This window comes from Nilaparvata lugens, chromosome X, assembly GCF_014356525.2.
Source record: "Nilaparvata lugens isolate BPH chromosome X, ASM1435652v1, whole genome shotgun sequence".
NCBI lineage: Eukaryota > Metazoa > Arthropoda > Insecta > Hemiptera > Delphacidae > Nilaparvata > Nilaparvata lugens.
Window position 1 is genome coordinate 82,724,506 of NC_052518.1, and position 24,722 is coordinate 82,749,227.

The following is a 24,722-nucleotide window of genomic DNA, read 5'->3' on the forward strand; positions in this document are numbered from 1 at the left end:
AAACATTTCTAAAACGTAGATGTTCTGTGATTGGTAATACATGAAATGGTAAAAACAACTTTCAACTTTCTGTACCAACATCAATGTACTTTACGATCCAAACGTTTCTAGGTGGAAATCCAGTAAAAGACACAAGACCGATCTCAAAACCTATTTGTCACGCCCAACACCTCCAACACAGGCAAGCTTCAGGCACCTTGCGTCTATTGAGATTTCTGAAAAGCATTCACAACAAGAGACAGTTTCAGGATTCATAGAAAATCAATAGAAAGGATGCACACAAAGCGTCAAAGCGATTCCGAAAGATGCGTTTTGAGCGAAGAATGAACAGAAAGCGGTGGATCGTGAATTGGCAACTCAGTCGAGCTCAATGAAAGAAATTCCATACTGTGAACAGGTGTTGGTTTGGGGTATTGCGGGTACCGATTAGCCGCCAACCATAGATATAATCATTGTGGAATGGATTCGTGGGATATATATGTGGTGTATATGGACCGAACGGAAACGGAGATGGCTTTCATTCTTAGCAGAAAGGATCCGGAAAAAAATGCTCTCCTGTGTTATCGAAAACGCCAGAAGTAAGAGACAGAAACGTGTGAAAGAAAGTATTTGAAAGGATGAAGGGAACCAGCGGGGACTGAATGACCCACCCTTGTGATGGAGCTAGTAAAAAATAAGCAGCAACTGTTTAATAAATTCAGATTGCATAGGTGGTGAAACCCAAAATACATAAGACATAAAATATCACAACTTCGCAGCGTGAATGAATTCGCAGTTTCTTTGAGTTATTATTGTATTTTGAAATTGTTTTGATGAAATAAACATCTATTCTATTGAGGATAGATTTAGCGAAGAAAATAGGACTACTTTGATTTGTAGTACACATTTTTGACATAATAGAATTCACTATGCATAAAAAATCATGCATCTCTAGATTTCTTTCACTCTTTCTATTGTGGATCGCAGCTTTGAAGTGTTACCGTATTGAGAGAATCGGCTCAGCAGAAAATAATGGTATTGTTTAAATACACATACATTCTTGACATATTTTATAAACATTGAAATACATCCTATTTTATCATTCACATTTCTCAAGTATAGTTTTTAATGGAATAAGGTTAGGCTGAGGTTTAGGCTAAGGAGACTATAGCGCCCCCCCCCTGGGTCTGAAATCTCACTATACAGATAAGATGAGAAAATTTAAATAGTTATCAGTGAAATTCACTATCGATTCCACAATTTGGTTTATCAATAAAAAATGTCATAATAATTTTGTTGTCTAGCCAATCGAGCGCTCAACCGACGTAGGGTACACGTCGTGAGTAGGTGAAGGTTAAGGGTAGAAACAACCTCACTCCTCACTACAATCAATGCCTCAATATCAGACACATTTTATAAAATCCACCAAGTGACTAATTGAAGGAAAGAATGAAACAGTAAAATGATACACTGAATTGAAGAAGATTCAATGCCTACGATTACTATCCATTTTTTGATGCAAAGTGCGTGACATACACATTACCTTTTGGACTTAATTAACTTCTAAATATGAAAGAGGAATAGTAAAAGCTAAGCTTGGTTTTCCTTTTCCAGATTATGATATCTACTATTATATTATAGGACATTGTGATAACTGTATTGATAAATAAATAATTGATTGGTTGTTGGAGAGTTATAAGCCCTGAAAAGGTTGAAAAACTATTTTTCCCCTTTAGTATACAACGAAAACCTAAAAATTGCACCTCCAAACCAGCCACAATACTCTAGCTTGGGGTAGGGGTGGGGACTTATGGTATGACTACTCTCTAACTATCCTTGATAGGGTTACGTGTCAAAAATTTTGTTCCAAACTTTTCCCTCTATAAAATCTTTCATTGACGACTTTTTGAGAAGAGGGATTTGCCAGTAGATGAAAAATATTTTTAGCAGATACAAGAACATACGCATGAGCCTGGGAAATTGAAAAGAGGATTAGGCCTATCAAATAAGAGGATTAGGAGGATCATGTATGTCATCTGACGTGCTACCAATTTATCCTAATAGGTTGGATAGCATTCACCTATCACCTAAGGAAAGTCATCGGTTCCTAATAAGCTAATATCTTAATATATCATGAATGGATCTAATGCTTATGAATAAGAAATCCAGTTCAGAGCAAATTAAATTATAATTTATTAAAAAATGATTCAAAAATTCCAGTTCACACCAGAACAAATAATCATACATGGATCAAACATAGGTTGAACATGATTGAGGCTACTAATATGTTTGTTCTGTTCATCAAAACAGATTCAAACAGCTTTCACAAAAACTCAGAAATTATTACTTCAAAATCAATATTAAAATATATAACTTAGATTAAGATTACTAATCTATCGTTTACAGGTTTCAAAACAGGCTTATGGCTTCCAACATTAACCAAGAAATTCAGCACAACATCAAAAGAAAAATTGAAATCTACATTTCATGTATGTTCAATAACATCAATAAACTTTACAAGAGCATTTGGATCACAAATAACACATCTTAAATTTCAATTATTTAGGAAAATTTCAACAGAAGCCAACACTCCTAACATAAGCCAGCCATTAAAAAGTTTGAGAGAGACAAGAACAAGAAGCCTTTCCGGTGGAGCCAAGACACGTCATCATCGATTGCCAATTAGCAAAGAACACAAGTCTGCAAACATTATATCTATTGTTTTCAATAAAACTTTATTTTTAAAGTTATTTTAAATTTAATTAACCTTTATATTGTTTAGAATTATCTGTTTATTCAGAAATATAACTCTGTTACAGTGATTCAGTGGAATGTTCAACACTAGTATATATGATAAATTCCCTATGAAAAGTTTAGTCTGTATATTGATTAAACCAATATTTTCTATCAAGTTTTATTAATATTTTGAATATCGAATTGAAGATTCAATTTTAATTGAGAAAAAATGTAATATTACAAATACCCCCCTCTCGACATAAAAAATTTTACTGTTTGAGAATTTAAAAAAAATTAACATTACATTGTAACAAATGGAAATTGTTGAAGTTAAATTTGAGAACAGGAACAATTTTTTCCACACAAACATTACATGTCAACTTATAATTGAAAATTATTATAAAAATTCATCAATAGCATTTGTTATATATTTCCAAACCATATTTGAAAGTATAGAATATCAAAATTATTTTTTGATTTAGCTTTATAATTCAAGGAAATTATCTCAACAGAAAATTTAATATATTTAAAGAATAGTTATTGAAATTTTACATAAGTTTAATAGATAGAAAATTTAAATGTTATTGCATAAAAATTTAGTATGTTGAACAGAATTTTTTCAAATGAATTGATGAATTGTTACATTTAATTTTCACATAAAATTGCAATAAATTAAAAAATGTCCATTTCTTTCACTGTTGACGCGGTTGATTTTTTATCGATGCGAATTTTGAAGACCGTCTGTTAAGGCACTCAGTATGAATTTCAGTTAAGTGTGACTCCAGTGTTGGGCTGATCTGGATACGCGTAGACATCTGTTAGCATGGCCTCATACTTGTAGTCGACTGATGCATACCAAGCTCGATACAGGTGATATCTGTTAGCATTGCCTCATGCTTGTAGTAGATGGATGCATGTCAAGCTCACTCAAATACACGTAAATTGTGTATCATACATACAGTGTACATTTCAGGCTTGAAATGACAATGTAACTTGTTTTTTTGGAAAAGAGATAGACGCTGCATACAGGATTAACTTAGGTGAGGATTAACTTAGGTAGGGTTTGGATTTTTGATATTTTCAGCTTTCAAGGTTTAGAGTTCAGCAAACAGGATTAATTTAGGTGAGGATTTTTTGTTTTGAATCAGTTTCTTTCATGATACAGTGACTGTTATTTGAGTTTAAAGTTGCGAACTTGGACATGGATGGCAATTACCTCCAGGTAATGTAGTAGTGTAGAAGCTTGAGTTGCGTAGTCAGCAAGCAATAGGCGTAGTCATTAGCGTCGACATTGGCGTAGGCATTGGCATCGACATTGGCGTAGCAATCCATTAATGAGTCACACCAGTTCGAAAATCACCCAAATGTTCTTAACACTCTTCATGGCATTCACTTGTGTTGTAGATTTCGAGATTCACGCGATAATAATTATTTTGAACTTTACTTCCACGTTGTACCTGTTATTTTAATATGCTTATAAACTAGAAAGAAAAATTTGATTAGGCTACCAATACAATCTAATGCACATAAACGTTATTTACAAGTATGTAATCAGTATGAAAATGAAATTTATTGTTAACATCTTATTATACAGTCAGCAATACATAAGTTGTGAAATTTCTTTAAACTCAATAGAGACATCAATTACAAAAATTTTAATAAAATATTTTATAATTTCATTTCCATTTGTTCACTGTTCAAATAATAAAATTCAATCCATTCTTAAAAATTTAGAACATAATCAAATACATGTTACATAAATGTCATAACACTCTGTATCATTATCAAAATTGCAAAAAACATCAGATCATCACAACAAAATAATTGTTAATACATACTTCAATATATTCATACAGTTGGTCTTCCACTAAAAATCATTTCATAATACAATATATCTGCATTTCATTATCATTCAATATAACATTTCAAATATAGTATTTCACATTTATGATTTATCATTCAGGGTTTCAAAGTTATTTATGTAGACAAATTTATAAATTTTCATTTTAATTTTGTTCAAATAATTTATAAAAAGCAATTTATGCAATATTCTTAATCATCGTTTGTTGGATACTATAGTTTATTTCGACTTTTCAATGTTCTAAACACAAACTACATTTCATGACAAAACTTTACTACTAATCATTTAACAAGAAATCATTCAAAACATCAATAATATTTCGCTTCAATGGCAATCAACATTATCAATCATTATTTTGCATCCATGGCAATCAACATAATTAATCATTACTCTGCATCTATGGCAATCAACATAAGTAATCATCACAAAAAATATTATCCCATTACTGCCTCTCTAAGTCATAACCTTTTGGACATTTCTCTTTTAGGCAATAATGGTTTTCCATCTCAAAAACAATCATATACCAGCAAAATACCAATCATCAAACCTCACTAAAATTTCCACATACACCCCAGCATCCATTTCAAACGATAATTAATCATATCAGAGTTTATAAAGAAAAACAGTTTCAAAATTTAGAAAAAAGACATCAATTTAATAGCCTATTCAATTTTAGAAGAGATTCAAACTTCAACTCATTTCAATTAATAATATGACAAAACTTTTACATTCAATTAACTCATCATTATTCAAATTGACTTTTTATTTATCTTGCACATTTCTTATATATGACAACACAATTCATTAATACTTTGAAATTTTGAAATTTTTATTATTATAACAAAATAATTTATACATCATATTAAATTTCAACATTTTCTAAATTGAACCATTCATTTTTAAAATAATTTATGAATTTGAAGACTGTATAATAACTACAAACCATTTCAACAATTGTAATATTACATTTTTCTTCTCACATTTGAATCGAATCTTCAATTCGAGATCTATGGAACTTTATAGTAAATGTCAGAGTTATCAATAGACGGACAAATTTTTTGACGGAGAATTTATTATCGTAAATGTTTGTTGCATTGTTCCATGGTGTCACCGAGGCAGGGTTAACTAGCAGGGTTACTAAATAAATCGTTTATTTAAATTGAGATATATATAAAAATTTAAAAAAACATTTTCAAAATAAAGTTTTATTGAGAACAGATGTAGAATGTGAATTCTAAACTTATAAGTTATAATTTTTTTGTGACGTGTCTGTAAAAATCGATACTGAACGAGGCGTTGCCTTTGTGACTTGCAACTTGTGGTTTTTTCCTGTTCCTCTTTCTTCTGAAAAATGGCTGGCTACAAGTGTTGTCGTGGAGTTTTGCTCTAAATCATTTTCGTTTATTAATGTTTTAAATTGAGTTTTATATAAATTTTTGTGCTGTTTTGTTCAGATTTAGCTGTTTGTATAGTCAAGCCAATAGCCACTGTGTTTCAACTGTAAACTAGATAAGTATTTTAGTTCGTAATAACTCTGAAATAATTAGGCTTAAGACATATATTCTCCTTGTGTATTTGTGTATTTTCATCTGAAGATTATAAGTTAATTTGCTCTGAAAACTGGATTTCTCATTCATAGGCAATAGATCCATTCACAATTTATCAAGAATCTATTTTATTGGAGCCGACAACTATTCTTAGGTTGATAGGTGTTAAATGCTATTCCAACCGTTTAAGGAAAAATTGGTAGCACGGCAAATGTTACCTCTGTGGTGGGACAGAATTACAAAATAAATATGTCCCAAATGGTACACCATGAAATCCCTGGTTATAGAAATTATTAGTGGATAGATATCTTGATAGGTTATGAATGGTTTGTTGCTGAGTGGGAAATCGGTTCAAGAGAGATCAAGTCCTAATGAATATATTATCTGTGCAGACTAGCAAAATGGCATACAATATGAAAAATATTAAAAATGATGATGAGTTAATAGCTGCCTTAACACAACTGTTTGATAATTTTAAACAAGAGCAAAATGCTAGGTTTGATGAGTTAAATGCTAGATTTGATGAGCAAAATGCTAAGTTTAATGCTAGGTTTGATGATATGAAGCAAGAATTTGCTGAAACAGTGAGTGATAATCATGAAAATGAAAACAAATTGAAGCAGGATGATAGTAGTGTTAAGTTACAAGATCAGCTCATTCAAGTTTCTGACAATGTAGGCCTAGTTACTGTTGTTGGAAAAGTCAACCCTAGTGAGATAGTAGAATTGAATAAAGAAGTAGGTAGGGAGTTGTCTTCACTGAAAGTCAACTATCATGAAAGTAATATTGCTACATTGAAGGTTAGGAAAACTATAAGTAAAGTGAATGTTTACATGAGACAGGTTTCTGTGGAGGTTAGGAATAATGTGAACAAAATGAATGTTGCTTTGAGTCAAGTTGATGAGTTCAACTTTCAACTGAGAATTGAAAAGGTGTATGCTATGCATTCTCAAGTGAACATGACTAACTTTTGTAGGCAAAACTGCTTGGTTGAAACTAATGAACCCATGAATAAAATCATGCTATTGAAGAAAACAAAACGCAAAGTTTCCATTGATGTGTTAGTATTCAAAGGTTGTTTCAAGTTGCTTACTTACAAGATGATGACAATGAATCACATGATGAAAGGGTATTCCCCAGTACACAATGATTAGGAATCCTGTGTTATGCCGGGATTCAGAATAGCATAATCACTACACAGTGTATGGTAAGAGTCCATAATTGTGTCTTTTTTCTTTCCTGTAGCCTATTTTTCTTGGCCCTTAATCTTTTCAATTTTCGATTCTTTCCTGTCTTTGTGTAATATTCAGTAAATTTCTTCTATGATGCATATCTTAACCAATCTTGTCCATAGTCATTTAAATTTGTATTTTTTTTCTGAAATAATTTTGGAAGTTGAAATAGTAGCTTATTTTCCTAATCTTTAAATTGTTGATAAAACTTAACTTTTCTAAAATCTATCCATTGTAGGGTAAAGAATTGTGTGCTTGTGACATATTTTTTCATCATGTATCACTTATGTGAAGTGTATCAATTTTGTGTGTGTTGTTTTAGGGAATTTATTTACCCAGTTTTCTTTTTCTCTTGTTTGTATTTTTTAGGGAACTTATTTACCCATTTTTCATCTTGATCATCTTTGTATTATAATCTTGAAATGTTTGTACTTATTATACAGTCTTTAAATTTTAAATTAGTTTAAAAAATAAATGGTTCAATTTAAAACGTTTTGTTATATTATTAATTGAAATAAGTTTTTGTGATTGATATCTTTTTCAAAATTTTAAAATTGTTTGTTCTATAAATTTTGATATGATTGATTATCGTTTGAAATGGATGCTGGAGTGTATGTAGAATTTTTAGTGGAGTTTGTTGATTAGAATTTTGCTGGTATGTGATTGTTTTTTGAGATGGAAACCCATTATTGCCTAAAGAAGGAATAACAGAGGTTATGACTTAGAGAGGCAGTAATGAGATAATATTTTTTGTGTTGATTACTTATGTTGATTGCCATAGATGCAAAATAATGATTAATAATGCTGATTGCCATAGATGCAAAATGATGATTAATTATGAATATTGATTGCCTTTGAAGCAAAATATTATTGATGTTTTGAATGGTTTCTTGTTTAATGATTGATAGTAAAGTTTTGTCATGAAATGTAGTTTGTGTTTAGAACATTGAAAAGTCGAAATAAACTATAGTATCCAACAAACGATGATTAACAATATTAAATAATTTGCTTTTTATACAATTTTTGAACAAAATTAAAACTAAATAATTTTGAAACCCTGAATGATAAATCATAAATGTGAAATGAACTTGCTATAAATGAAATGTTATATTAAATGATAATGAAATGCAGATATATTATGAAATGATTGTGAATAGAAGACCAATTGTCTGAAATTATTGAAATATGTATTGAAATTAAATTTTGTTGTGATAATCTGATGTTTTTTTTTTACAATTTTGATAATGATACAGGGTGTTATGAAATTATATTTCTATTTTGAAGAATGGATTAAAATTTGATATTTGAACAGTGAATAGATGAAAATGAATGATTTTTTTTTAAATTTATCATTGATATGTCCATATTTCACAATTTATGTATTGCTGACTGTATAATAAGATGTTAACAAATTTCAATTTCATAGATACTTGAAATAATTTTCATGTGTATTAGATTGTATTGATAGCCTAATCAAGTTTTTCTTTTTAGTTTATAAGCATTTTAAGATAACAGGTACAGCACAGACATTAACATTGAAATAGTTATCATGTGAATCTCGAAATCAGTAACAAGTGAACGCCATGAAGAGTGTTAAGAACATTTGGGTGATTTTCGAACTAGTGTGACTCATCTACGCTGATGCCTACACTAATAACTACGCCAATAACTACGCCAAAATGCCAAAATCTACGCTGATGCCTACACTAATAACTACGCCAATAACTACGCCAAAATGCCAAAATCTACGCCAATGCCAATAGCTACGCCAAAATCTGCGCCAATGCTGATGCCAAAGCCAATAACTATGCCAATGTCAACACCAATATCAACACCAATAACTACGCCAAAATCTACGCCGATGCCTGTGCTGATGTCAACGCCAATATCTACGCCGATGCCTGCGCCGAAGCCAATATCTGCGCCAATGCTGATGCCAAAATCTGCGCCAATGCTGATGCCAACAACAAAAATCAAAGCCAATATCTGCGCCAATGCTGATGCCAAAATCTGCGCCAATGCTAATGCCAATGCCTGCGCCAATGCCAATGCCTGCGCCAATGCCAATATCAACGCTGATGCCAAAGCCGACACCAAAGCATACGCCAATAGCAATGCCAATGCTTATTGCTGACTCTGTATCTCAAACTTCAACACTACTGCATTATCTGGAGGTAATTGCCATCCATGTTCACATTCACAATTTTGAATTCAGAAGAACAGTCACAGTATCATGAAAGAATTGATTCAAAAAATCCTCTCCTAAATTATTCCTGTATGCAGAACTCTAAACCTTGAAAGCTGAAAATATCAAAAAACCAAACCTTACCTAAATTAATCCTCACCTAAATTAATCCTGTATGCAGCGTCTATCTCTTTTCCAAAAAACGAATTACATTGTCATTTCAAGCCTGAAATGTACATTGTATAATTACAAATATGATACAAAATTTATGTGACTCTGTATTGAATTTGGTATGCAGCTGTCTACTACAAACATGAAGCAATGCTAACTGAGATGTCACCTGTATCGAGTTTGATATGCATCAGTCGACTACAAGTATCAGCCCAACACTACGTGCATCCAGATCAGGCCAACACTTAACGTCATCACATTGGAGTCACACTTAACTGAAAATCATACTGAGTGCCTTAACGGACTGTTTTCAAAAATGTGCATCAATAAAATCAACCGCGTCAATAGTGAAAGAAATGAACATTTTTTGATTTATTGAAATTTTATGTGAAAATTAAATGTAACAATTCATCAATTCATTTAAAAAAAAAAAAAAATAATAATAATAATAAAAATTTTTTTATTCAACATACTAAATTTTTTTTATGCAATAAAAATTAAATTTTCTATCTATTAAATTTATGTGCAATTTCAAAAAACTATTCTTTACATATTAAACTTTCTGTTGAGATATTTTTCTTTAAATTATAAAGCTAAATCAAAAGTAATATTGATATTCTATATTTTGAGATATTGTTTGGAAACATATAACAAACGCTATTGATGAATTTTTATAATAATTTTCAATATTTTTGGATTACATGTAATGTTTTTCTAGAAAAAATTGTTACTGTTCTCAAATTTAAATTTCAACAATTTTCATTAGGGTCAATGTAAATTTTTTTCTTTAAATTTTCAAACAGTAAAATTTTTTTATGTCAAGAGGGGGGTATTTGTAATATTACATTTTTCTTCTCACATTTGAATCGAATCTTCAATTCGAGATCTATGGAACTTTATAGTAAATGTCAGAGTTATCAATAGACGGACAAATTTTTTGACGGAGAATTTATTATCGTAAATGTTTGTTGCATTGTTCCATGGTGTCACCGAGGCAGGGTTAACAAATTACTAAATAAATCGTTTATTTAAATTGAGATATATATAAAAATTTAAAATAACATTTTCAAAATAAAGTTTTATTGAGAACAGATGTAGAATGTGAATTCTAAACTTATAAGTTATAATTTTTTTGTGACGTGTCTGTAAAAATCGATACTGAACGAGGCGTTGCCTTTGTGACTTGCAACTTGTGGTTTTTTCCTGTTCCTCTTTCTTCTGAAAAATGGCTGGCTACAAGTGTTGTCGTGGAGTTTTGCTCTAAATCATTTTCGTTTATTAATGTTTTAAATTGAGTTTTATATAAATTTTTGTGCTGTTTTGTTCAGATTTAGCTGTTTGTATAGTCAAGCCAATAGCCACTGTGTTTCAACTGTAAACTAGATAAGTATTTTAGTTCGTAATAACTCTGAAATAATTAGGCTTAAGACATATATTCTCCTTGTGTATTTGTGTATTTTCATCTGAAGATTATAAGTTAATTTGCTCTGAAAACTGGATTTCTCATTCATAGGCAATAGATCCATTCACAATTTATCAAGAATCTATTTTATTGGAGCCGACAACTATTCTTAGGTTGATAGGTGTTAAATGCTATTCCAACCGTTTAAGGAAAAATTGGTAGCACGGCAAATGTTACCCCTGTGGTGGGACAGAATTACAAAATAAATATGTCCCAAATGGTACACCATGAAATCCCTGGTTATAGAAATTATTAGTGGATAGATATCTTGATAGGTTATGAATGGTTTGTTGCTGAGTGGGAAATCGGTTCAAGAGAGATCAAGTCCTAATGAATATATTATCTGTGCAGACTAGCAAAATGGCATACAATATGAAAAATATTAAAAATGATGATGAGTTAATAGCTGCCTTAACACAACTGTTTGATAATTTTAAACAAGAGCAAAATGCTAGGTTTGATGAGTTAAATGCTAGATTTGATGAGCAAAATGCTAAGTTTAATGCTAGGTTTGATGATATGAAGCAAGAATTTGCTGAAACAGTGAGTGATAATCATGAAAATGAAAACAAATTGAAGCAGGATGATAGTAGTGTTAAGTTACAAGATCAGCTCATTCAAGTTTCTGACAATGTAGGCCTAGTTACTGTTGTTGGAAAAGTCAACCCTAGTGAGATAGTAGAATTGAATAAAGAAGTAGGTAGGGAGTTGTCTTCACTGAAAGTCAACTATCATGAAAGTAATATTGCTACATTGAAGGTTAGGAAAACTATAAGTAAAGTGAATGTTTACATGAGACAGGTTTCTGTGGAGGTTAGGAATAATGTGAACAAAATGAATGTTGCTTTGAGTCAAGTTGATGAGTTCAACTTTCAACTGAGAATTGAAAAGGTGTATGCTATGCATTCTCAAGTGAACATGACTAACTTTTGTAGGCAAAACTGCTTGGTTGAAACTAATGAACCCATGAATAAAATCATGCTATTGAAGAAAACAAAACGCAAAGTTTCCATTGATGTGTTAGTATTCAAAGGTTGTTTCAAGTTGCTTACTTACAAGATGATGACAATGAATCACATGATGAAAGGGTATTCCCCAGTACACAATGATTAGGAATCCTGTGTTATGCCGGGATTCAGAATAGCATAATCACTACACAGTGTATGGTAAGAGTCCATAATTGTGTCTTTTTTCTTTCCTGTAGCCTATTTTTCTTGGCCCTTAATCTTTTCAATTTTCGATTCTTTCCTGTCTTTGTGTAATATTCAGTAAATTTCTTCTATGAAGCATATCTTAACCAATCTTGTCCATAGTCATTTAAATTTGTATTTTTTTCTGAAATAATTTTGGAAGTTGAAATAGTAGCTTATTTTCCTAATCTTTAAATTGTTGATAAAACTTAACTTTTCTAAAATCTATCCATTGTAGGGTAAAGAATTGTGTGCTTGTGACATATTTTTTCATCATGTATCACTTATGTGAAGTGTATCAATTTTGTGTGTGTTGTTTTAGGGAATTTATTTACCCAGTTTTCTTTTTCTCTTGTTTGTATTTTTTAGGGAACTTATTTACCCATTTTTCATCTTGATCATCTTTGTATTATAATCTTGAAATGTTTGTACTTATTATACAGTCTTTAAATTTTAAATTAGTTTAAAAAATAAATGGTTCAATTTAAAACGTTTTGTTATATTATTAATTGAAATAAGTTTTTGTGATTGATATCTTTTTCAAAATTTTAAAATTGTTTGTTCTATAAATTTTGATATGATTGATTATTGTTTGAAATGGATGCTGGAGTGTATGTAGAATTTTTAGTGGAGTTTGTTGATTAGAATTTTGCTGGTATGTGATTGTTTTTTGAGATGGAAACCCATTATTGCCTAAAGAAGGAATAACAGAGGTTATGACTTAGAGAGGCAGTAATGAGATAATATTTTTTGTGTTGATTACTTATGTTGATTGCCATAGATGCAAAATAATGATTAATAATGCTGATTGCCATAGATGCAAAATGATGATTAATTATGAATATTGATTGCCTTTGAAGCAAAATATTATTGATGTTTTGAATGGTTTCTTGTTTAATGATTGATAGTAAAGTTTTGTCATGAAATGTAGTTTGTGTTTAGAACATTGAAAAGTCGAAATAAACTATAGTATCCAACAAACGATGATTAACAATATTAAATAATTTGCTTTTTATACAATTTTTGAACAAAATTAAAACTAAATAATTTTGAAACCCTGAATGATAAATCATAAATGTGAAATGAACTTGCTATAAATGAAATGTTATATTAAATGATAATGAAATGCAGATATATTATGAAATGATTGTGAATAGAAGACCAATTGTCTGAAATTATTGAAATATGTATTGAAATTAAATTTTGTTGTGATAATCTGATGTTTTTTTTTTACAATTTTGATAATGATACAGGGTGTTATGAAATTATATTTCTATTTTGAAGAATGGATTAAAATTTGATATTTGAACAGTGAATAGATGAAAATGAATGATTTTTTTTTTAAATTTATCATTGATATGTCCATATTTCACAATTTATGTATTGCTGACTGTATAATAAGATGTTAACAAATTTCAATTTCATAGATACTTGAAATAATTTTCATGTGTATTAGATTGTATTGATAGCCTAATCAAGTTTTTCTTTTTAGTTTATAAGCATTTTAAGATAACAGGTACAGCACAGACATTAACATTGAAATAGTTATCATGTGAATCTCGAAATCAGTAACAAGTGAACGCCATGAAGAGTGTTAAGAACATTTGGGTGATTTTCGAACTAGTGTGACTCATCTACGCTGATGCCTACACTAATAACTACGCCAATAACTACGCCAAAATGCCAAAATCTACGCTGATGCCTACACTAATAACTACGCCAATAACTACGCCAAAATGCCAAAATCTACGCCAATGCCAATAGCTACGCCAAAATCTGCGCCAATGCTGATGCCAAAGCCAATAACTATGCCAATGTCAACACCAATATCAACACCAATAACTACGCCAAAATCTACGCCGATGCCTGTGCTGATGTCAACGCCAATATCTACGCCGATGCCTGCGCCGAAGCCAATATCTGCGCCAATGCTGATGCCAAAATCTGCGCCAATGCTGATGCCAACAACAAAAATCAAAGCCAATATCTGCGCCAATGCTGATGCCAAAATCTGCGCCAATGCTAATGCCAATGCCTGCGCCAATGCCAATGCCTGCGCCAATGCCAATATCAACGCTGATGCCAAAGCCGACACCAAAGCATACGCCAATAGCAATGCCAATGCTTATTGCTGACTCTGTATCTCAAACTTCAACACTACTGCATTATCTGGAGGTAATTGCCATCCATGTTCACATTCACAATTTTGAATTCAGAAGAACAGTCACAGTATCATGAAAGAATTGATTCAAAAAATCCTCTCCTAAATTATTCCTGTATGCAGAACTCTAAACCTTGAAAGCTGAAAATATCAAAAAACCAAACCTTACCTAAATTAATCCTCACCTAAATTAATCCTGTATGCAGCGTCTATCTCTTTTCCAAAAAACGAATTACATTGTCATTTCAAGCCTGAAATGTACATTGTATAATTACAAATATGATACAAAATTTATGTGACTCTGTATTGAATTTGGTATGCAGCCGTCTACTACAAACATGAAGCAATGCTAACTGAGATGTCACCTGTATCGAGTTTGATATGCATCAGTCGACTACAAGTATCAGCCCAACACTACGTGCATCCAGATCAGGCCAACACTTAACGTCATCACATTGGAGTCACACTTAACTGAAAATCATACTGAGTGCCTTAACGGACTGTTTTCAAAAATGTGCATCAATAAAATCAACCGCGTCAATAGTGAAAGAAATGAACATTTTTTGATTTATTGAAATTTTATGTGAAAATTAAATGTAACAATTCATCAATTCATTTAAAAAAAAAAATAATAATAATAATAATAATAAAAATTTTTTTATTCAACATACTAAATTTTTTTTATGCAATAAAAATTAAATTTTCTATCTATTAAATTTATGTGCAATTTCAAAAAACTATTCTTTACATATTAAACTTTCTGTTGAGATATTTTTCTTTAAATTATAAAGCTAAATCAAAAGTAATATTGATATTCTATATTTTGAGATATTGTTTGGAAACATATAACAAACGCTATTGATGAATTTTTATAATAATTTTCAATATTTTTGGATTACATGTAATGTTTTTCTAGAAAAAATTGTTACTGTTCTCAAATTTAAATTTCAACAATTTTCATTAGGGTCAATGTAAATTTTTTTCTTTAAATTTTCAAACAGTAAAATTTTTTTATGTCAAGAGGGGGGTATTTGTAATATTACATTTTTCTTCTCACATTTGAATCGAATCTTCAATTCGAGATCTATGGAACTTTATAGTAAATGTCAGAGTTATCAATAGACGGACAAATTTTTTGACGGAGAATTTATTATCGTAAATGTTTGTTGCATTGTTCCATGGTGTCACCGAGGCAGGGTTAACAAATTACTAAATAAATCGTTTATTTAAATTGAGATATATATAAAAATTGAAAATAACATTTTCAAAATAAAGTTTTATTGAGAACAGATGTAGAATGTGAATTCTAAACTTATAAGTTATAATTTTTTTGTGACGTGTCTGTAAAAATCGATACTGAACGAGGCGTTGCCTTCGTGACTTGCAACTTGTGGTTTTTTCCTGTTCCTCTTTCTTCTGAAAAATGGCTGGCTACAAGTGTTGTCGTGGAGTTTTGCTCTAAATCATTTTCGTTTATTAATGTTTTAAATTGAGTTTTATATAAATTTTTGTGCTGTTTTGTTCAGATTTAGCTGTTTGTATAGTCAAGCCAATAGCCACTGTGTTTCAACTGTAAACTAGATAAGTATTTTAGTTCGTAATAACTCTGAAATAATTAGGCTTAAGACATATATTCTCCTTGTGTATTTGTGTATTTTCATCTGAAGATTATAAGTTAATTTGCTCTGAAAACTGGATTTCTCATTCATAGGCAATAGATCCATTCACAATTTATCAAGAATCTATTTTATTGGAGCCGACAACTATTCTTAGGTTGATAGGTGTTAAATGCTATTCCAACCGTTTAAGGAAAAATTGGTAGCACGGCACAATATAAATAAGAAAATCAAGATGGATGGTAAATAAGTTCCCTAAAAAATACAAATAAGAGAAAAAGGAAAAATGGGTAAATAAATTCCCTAAGTAATACAAGGAAGAGAAAGATTAATTAGAGCCTATCCTACATGTCAGTTGAAAACTTTCATAAGGAAGTATATTTAATAAAATATACTACTATGGAATTTTGTAGATTCCAAGTATGACTCTAATTTGTTATAACTGTGATCTATCACTCCCACAGAAACAACTGGTGAAGGAAGAAGATATTCTACTATTGTGACTGGGTGGAGAGTTCCTAGATGTCTGTAAGGCAATGTGATAGCAGACTCTAGTATCGGACCACAAAATCAAAAGTATGCAAAAGTTTTTACAAACATTTGATGTTGCAGTCTTAAGGTTTTTATATCGCAGACAAGTAGGTCAGATAATCGAGTCCAGCCATATGTGGTTCACGCCCACACCTCTAAAAGAATCACACCTACTCGTCTACCAAAAATCCAAAGTATTGGACAGCAAAAAAATAAATGAAAATAAAAAATGCAAAATGGGTTAAAAGCCCAGAAGAAAACTATAACCTAATTACATATGGCTTATGGCACGATATGCAATGAAAGATGAGGAATGGGGACATAATTTGCTCTGAAAAACCTAGCAACCTAATATGATACCTGACAAAATAGACATAATTAAAATAAGTAATACATGATGAAAAAATATACCGCAAGCACACAATTATTTACACTACAATGGATAGATTTTAGAAAAGTTTTAGAAAATTGTTTCATCAACAATTAAAGATTGGGAAAATAAGCTACAATTTCAACTTCTAATATTATTTCAGAAGAATACAAATTTAAATTTACAAATTCAAATGACTATGGACAAGATTGGTTAAGATATGCATAATAGAAGAAATTTACTGAATACTACACAAAGACAGGAAAGAATCGAAATTTGAAAAGATAAAGGGCCAAGAAAATAGGCTACAGAAAAGAAAAAAGACACAATTATGGACTCTTACCATACACTGCTTAGCGATTATACTATTCTGAATCCCGGCATAACACAGGATTCCTAAACATTATGTGCTTTCTGATGGTATTTCTTCATCATACTATATTGATTGACTCTCATAATTTTACCTGTACTTATCTCTTCAAGTTTGAAACACCCTTTATTGAGATCATCTCTTACTATGTAAGGTCCACAATATTTAGGACACAGCTTGGCGGAAAACTTCTTCAGCTTGCTTGAAAAAATGTAATTTCGAATTACAACGAAATCATCAACCTTGAACTTATAATTGGGTTTTTAATGCATGTTCTGTTTGAATCTTCTGATGACACCTCTATTCTTTAATCTGTACAGTATTCGTTTGTTTCTGATACCTTCTTCTTCAAGTTCAAACTTATTTTCTACAGGATATTTGATATACTTAAAAACAAGATATGACAATTTATTATTCATCATAAGCTCCATGGGTATGTGACCAGTTGATTCATGAAAATTGTTGTACTCAGTCAAGTTTTCTAAGAAAAGCATTGTATTCTTTTTGTCAATTTGCATTTGAAACTCAAACCTATCGAACTTACTATTGTTACCAGTATGATTACAAATCGGTTTTGTGGACATGTTTATTTTGTTCATGTTTTTCCTAACCTCGGTTATAGCAGCTGTATTTTCCTGACAGTCTATTTTCAAAGAGGACAATACCTTGAATTCCCTGTCTACTTTTTCGTTTAAATCCACAACCTCTTTTTCAACATGCTTAATACTTTCATTATTTTTCACATTAATAGCATCTTGTGTCATATTTTGTTGCTCAATTATGATCTTATTTTTATTTACACTTTGTACAACTTCATCGACCCTATCAGAAACTTGAATGATTTTGTTTTGCATTGATTTTTCTACATCTAACATTGATATTTCAAGATCATTAGTTTTCTGCTTTATATGACCTATTTCTTTGTGATTTTTACTTAATGTGTCATGAATCTCTTTTATTTCTTGCTTTGTACTAACCTGCTCTAGTCTAATGCTAGCAAATTCTTGTTTCATCTCATCAAACCTAACATTTTGTCTATCAAACTTTTGTGTTGAAAACGCTATAAGATTTAGATCATTTTTAGCTCATACAATACTTTTTTCATTTGATATTTCTACTACTTCCTTTTGAATTGTTATATTTGAAACGTTTTCACTTACAGCTACACTATCGTTTGAGTCATTGTTCAAGGTTAGGTCTAAATCTTGAGATTCTTCATCAATGTTTTGAATATTTTCACTGGATAAAATTTCATTACTTTTTATCGTTCTTCATCTTGCTACTGCGTAAAAAATATTTACTCATTAGAACCTGAACTCTCTCAAACCGATTCCCCACTCAGCAGCATCTCCCATTCACAATCTATCAAGATATCTATCCTACTAATATTTTTTTATAACTGAGGATATATTTTGTAGTTTGGGTCCCACACCTGGGTGTACCATTTGGGACACATTTATTTTGTAATTCGGTCCTACCACAGGGGTAACATTTGACGTGCTACAAATTTATCCTAATAGGTTGGATAGCATTCTCCTATCACCTAAGGAAAGTCATCGGTTCCTAGTAAGCTAATATCTTAATATATCATGAATGGATCTAACTTATGAATAAGAAATCCAGTTCAGAGCAAATTAAATTATAATTTATAAAAAATGATTAAAAAATTTCAGTTCACACCAGAACAAATAATCATACATGGATCGAACATAGATTAAACATGATTGAGGTTACTAATATGTTTGTTCTGTTCATCAAAACAGATTCCAACAGCTTTCACAGAAATTACTCAGAAAAAACTCAGAAATTATTACTTCAAAATCAAAATTAAAATATATAACTTATAGATTAAGAATACTTATCTATCCTTTACAGGTTTCAAAAGAGGCTTACGGCTTTCAACATTAAATGAGAAATTCAGCACAACATGAGAAGAAAAATTGAAATCTACATTTCATGTATGTTCAATAACATCAATAAACTTTACAGAAACATTTAGATCACAAATAACACATCTTAAAGTTCAATTATTTAGGAAAATTTCATCAGAAGCCAACACTCCTAATGTGAAATTTGTCTAAGCAAAAGAGTGGACTGTATAAAGGGGTGAATTTGTAGGTTAAGAAATTTAATGAAGTAATCAGAGACTAACAAAATCCATATATAAATTTGAAAGGAGGAAATATCCAATGGCTTTCATAATATGTATTGAATGAAAGCAAATTGACATGTACAGCAAATGGTAACTCAGGATTGAGATTAAAATAAAAAATACCTAATGAAAGGTTGAATATATAATCACAAGTTTAATTAAAATGTTTATAGTGCAAATAATAACTGAAAGAGCTCTGAGAAATCTAGAATGGTTGATGATTAAACCTAAAATTGAACAACAGGCTTGATGAATAATGAAAGTTACAAAATATTGAAAAATCACAATTAAAATGCTCAAATTGAAAAGTGCTCAAGTAACAAATACAAGAGTAATCAAAATTTGAATTTGCAAAATTTGTAATGAAAAGTTTTATAAGAAAAAAAGAAAGTTCAAAATCAAACAAATGATGAACGATTACCAAAGTTCTACAATTTAGAATGGATAAGCTGAACAAACAGTAGTCACAAAGTTGAGCTAATAATCGATACAAAAGACAAGATCTGCAAATGTGCAAGGATCAAGAGACTGAACTGGCACAAAGGAAACTAAATAAAAATACAATATTAATGGAATACAAACAAAAGAATGGTTCTAATTGCATGCTTGAATTTAAATAATGACAAGATAAGGGAGTGATGTTTAAACACTTTCAATACTTTGACATATTTAAAGATTGATTTACAATAAAACAATATGAATTTGAAATCATGAGATTGAAATACTTTATAGATAACCAAAATAATTGAATGAGTTTGAGACTATCTAAACTTTTAGAAATCAAAATGAAAATACATTAATATGTGAATTAATAATTGAAAAACAAATAACAATTATTCAAAATGAAGGTTACTAATTATTGTCAATATTAAATCCAAAAGGATACAACCACCAATGGAAGATGAAAGCTTTAAAATTAGTGGAAAACACTCAATTGAAAAGATTCACTGAATATTGAGATAATATTGAATATAGGATTCACTGATAAATTAAGACAAGTCTGGGAAGATAGAGCAAATATACTTTAAACTCAAAATATCCAATTTAGAAGAGATAGCACAAGATTTATAACCAAAGTGGATATTTTGCTATAGTTGATGTGATGTGAAAATATCAAAAATGTTAAATATAGGACTTAGCTCAGAAAGTTTGAAGCAGCAGCAGGTGGAGACGAGCACCAGCGTGTCCAGGCAGGTGGTGCAGATCAGGATGAGAACCTCAAACCAAGATTCTGGAGACCAGCAGGAATCCAGGACGACTCTAGGCTGACAACAGTGAACCCCTCACTGTTATAAGAAACCGATGAAACTCTGACGAGGACACTCCAAAGGCAATGGCAAAATTGAATCCGAACGTATGGTAGTAACGTTACCAGATACAAGATGATGTTAAAGAAGAAATCGATTCTTCAATGAGTAGCATTGCAAAAAATCCAAATTGCAAGCTAGATGCGAGATCCAAAACATAAGATGAATTTGGATTGAACACTGAATGAATAAAGAGGTTTCAACTCTGAAGAAAAGTTCCATGTACACTGCAAGGTTGTGATGCACATGCAAACTTGGAACGGAGATAAATCAAAAACTAATGAATCAATTTTGAAACAGTGAACTGCGAGATGTATAGCACAGATTGATTTGTCGAAATCAATGCTAACAGTGACCATACTTCCTAGAAATACTTGAAGTTATGAAGAAACATTTGGGACTTCGAAAAATTAGTGCACAAGAGACAGGAACACAGCTGGAAGAACGAAGTACAGTTTTAGGCTCGGAACCAACAAAGCAAAAAAAAAAAAAAGGAAAAGACTACATGACTCAAAATGCTGTCAACACATAACTGAAGATCACACTAATATAATGAGAGACAATCTATTTGTAAAATATAATTGAAAATGATCACAAAAAGTGAATATGGATAATTTATCTATAAAAATATCTAAAAGACAAAATTGATACAAAAAACAAAACTACAACTGCAATACAAAAGGCAGTGAGTTGCAGACATTAAAAAAAAAATGACAGCTGATAGAAAAACAACATCGTCTATTAAACTAAGAACAAAATAAATAGGTAACCTAAAAAGTGGAAAACGGTAAGTGAGATTTAACACCTAACATAGGCCAGCCATTAAAAAGTTTGAGAGAGAAAAGAACAAGAAGACTCTTCGGTGAAGCTGAGACACATCATCATCGATTGCCAATTAGCAAAAAACACAAGTCTGCAAACATTATATCTATTGTTTTCAATAAAACTTTATTTTTAAAGTTATTTTAATTTTAATTAACATTTATATTGTTTAGAATTATCTGTTTATTCAGAAATATAACTCTGTTACAGGGATTCAGTGGAATGTTCAACACTAGTATAAATGATAAATTCCCTATGAAAAGTTTAGTCTGTATATCGATTACACCAATATTTGCTATCAAGTTTTATTAATATTTTGAATATCGAATTGAAGATTCAATTTTAATCGAGAAAAAATAAATATTACACATCTCAAAGTTTTATTAAAGTGATTTTTTTGTCATATAATATCATTTATTGTTTTTCATATCATTTAACACAGTGATCATAATTATTAAATTTTAAATATTAGATTTTAAACAACCGCTTGAAAAACATGTGTATTATTTGTGCCTGTTGATTTGGGAAAAAATCAATTTCTTCAATATACTATACTAGCCGGCAGGCTCGCTTCACTGGCCTTATTCCTCTAAGCTAGCCGGAGACCCATGGCTGAATCATGCATAAATTGAACCAGCAGGCTCGCTTCGCTCTCCTGCATTTTTTTCATGAAACTGAGCAGCCAGCCATTCATACTCTATACAGCAGATACAGGAACATCTCTTTACAATCAAATACAGGTACACGTCTCTTCCCTCAACCACCTCAGCTCAGATTAATTCAAACCCACTGAAAGCTCCATTAAATCCTCCACACCATTGAGAAGAAAAAACTTTATAATAAAAATATACTGTAAAACTCAGGACAAGTTACAAATGCAATATAATAATTGTTGATCAGAATGTACATATTGATGAGAGTATAACTAAATACGAGTATATATCACTCACACACCATATATATTCGATATGATGATATGATGATATTATATGATGATATTCGAATTATTTCGAAATAAGAATATATTTATTTACTTCCGAGTAGAAGTTATCTCTGAATTGAAGGTGATGTCAAAGTAGAAGGTGAGGATGATGCAGAAACTAATGACTATCCACTAATCAATAATGGAGTTTGAACTCTTTCCACTGTCGGTCTTTTTTTAGAGTGGGTTTCGAACTCCCTCACTCTATACGGTATTTTGCCCGGCGCCAATCAATTACTATGAATTGATAAAATAATTACTTTACTATAATTTCACTCACTGTGTGGATACTTATATTTCACTCACTGAACTAATAATAGTATTGAAGAAAAAGACAAAGATAGATAGATCAGGGTCGTGTGTAAGGGAATGTATAAAGTGAAAGGCAAAACAAAGGTTAATTATGAATTTATTAGTAAACTTTAAATTTAAGAGAATCTATAAAATTGATTTAAGTATAGTAATGATTCAAAATATACAAGATTATGGAGTTTTCGAAAGTACTACAGTTCAAGTTTAATTTTATACAACAAAATTTAACAAACAGTTCTTATTACTTTTATCAGGTAACTTGACAAATAAGATATAAAATCAAAGTATTGAACAACTCTAGTTAAAAATATGATTATAGTCAAAAATAAGAGAATTGATAAATTTTAAAGAATGAATATGATTAGGGGAGCCTTGCTTTAAAAAACTATTATTTGTGCTTAGAAGCGAATTTCAACTGTAAGCTTCAAGAAATTAATTAGGATTGTGTCTTTAGATATGAATTTAGAAAGAAGTAATAATTAAGTTTGCTCTTTACTATAATGCTATAGAATTTGATATACTTATTTGGGCTTTTTAGGGTGGGGTGGTGTGGATTTTAAATGAGAAAAATTGAAAATTCTAAATACAATCTTTACCTGGCTCAGTCAATTCCCTATAGGATAATTGAAGTCTGAGACCAAAAACTCACTCCTACACTGAACACTGTCCAAAATCCAAGAGACTCACAGCAACTAACAGCAACTCCCAGCAACTCACCTGCAAGACAGGGTCTGCCTGCATATTTATATACTAGCACCACAATTTTCCACCCCTCATCACCCTTCGCCCCCTAGCTCCGCCTACACTCAAACTCATCAGCCTAATATTCTACTTACAAATTGGATTCAAATATCAATTTAAATTTACTATAATGTTTATTATGTTATATCATTTTAAAATATTGCTCCCCTTCATTATTAAAACAAATGATATCATATATTTTATCAATATTTAAACTCTGAAGTTTGGATACTGACAATTGAATGCATTGATTTGATTAATACAGTAATCAATCTTATAAATCTAATATGGCAAATACCTCAATAATAAATACATGAAATGAACAAAATGCAATGTCATACAGTACATCATTACAATCGAGTTGAATAAATCAAATTAATAAGATACCAATCAATTACTACTTAATTAATTAAGCAGGTTTCTTATACTCATTGTCAACATGTTTCAATCAAATATACCTAATTTATTCTATTTATAAATTTGTCCTTAGCCTATGAATTCGGATTCAACTAACTTAATTAGCTTATGATAATTATTAAATTATAATTTATTATATAACATTATATTTGTTGAATACTTTATACATATAGCCTAATCTACTTCACGCCCTAGTTTTTATAGACATGTACTCGTTTCATATTTATGGTTTTATGTGATCACCATTCAAATAATTGATCATCAAATAATTGCTTCAATAATATTCATATTCTGACCACGTGGTAAAATTTTAGCATATGTTAACCACGTGGTTACATTGTAAACTACATATCTATATTTACTTCTCTCCTAACTATTTATCTATATTACTATTCACAATCTTCATTTACCTGCCATCAACTTATGCTATAGATATATACAAGGGTTGACACAAAACACAGTGGGCCATGTGGTTTCTATTGTAAACGTGTCTGTGACTGATGTTACTGGTATCGTATATTGTTAGCAAGTTTCTATGACAGAATGATTTTGTTTCAAACTATTTTGAAAAGAATAAT

At 30.5% G+C, this 24,722-nt stretch overlaps 1 protein-coding gene across 1 annotated transcript in view; it reads left to right on the plus strand.

The window, feature by feature from the left end:
• Positions 1-20,832, plus strand: part of LOC120354676 — a 46,095-nt gene extending 25,263 nt beyond the window's left edge. Inside the window, exon 2 of the mRNA XM_039442076.1 lies at positions 20,696-20,832. Coding sequence (XP_039298010.1) covers positions 20,696-20,832 — 137 coding nt within the window. The remainder of the gene's footprint in view (positions 1-20,695) is intronic.
• Positions 20,833-24,722: the final 3,890 nt, after the last annotated feature.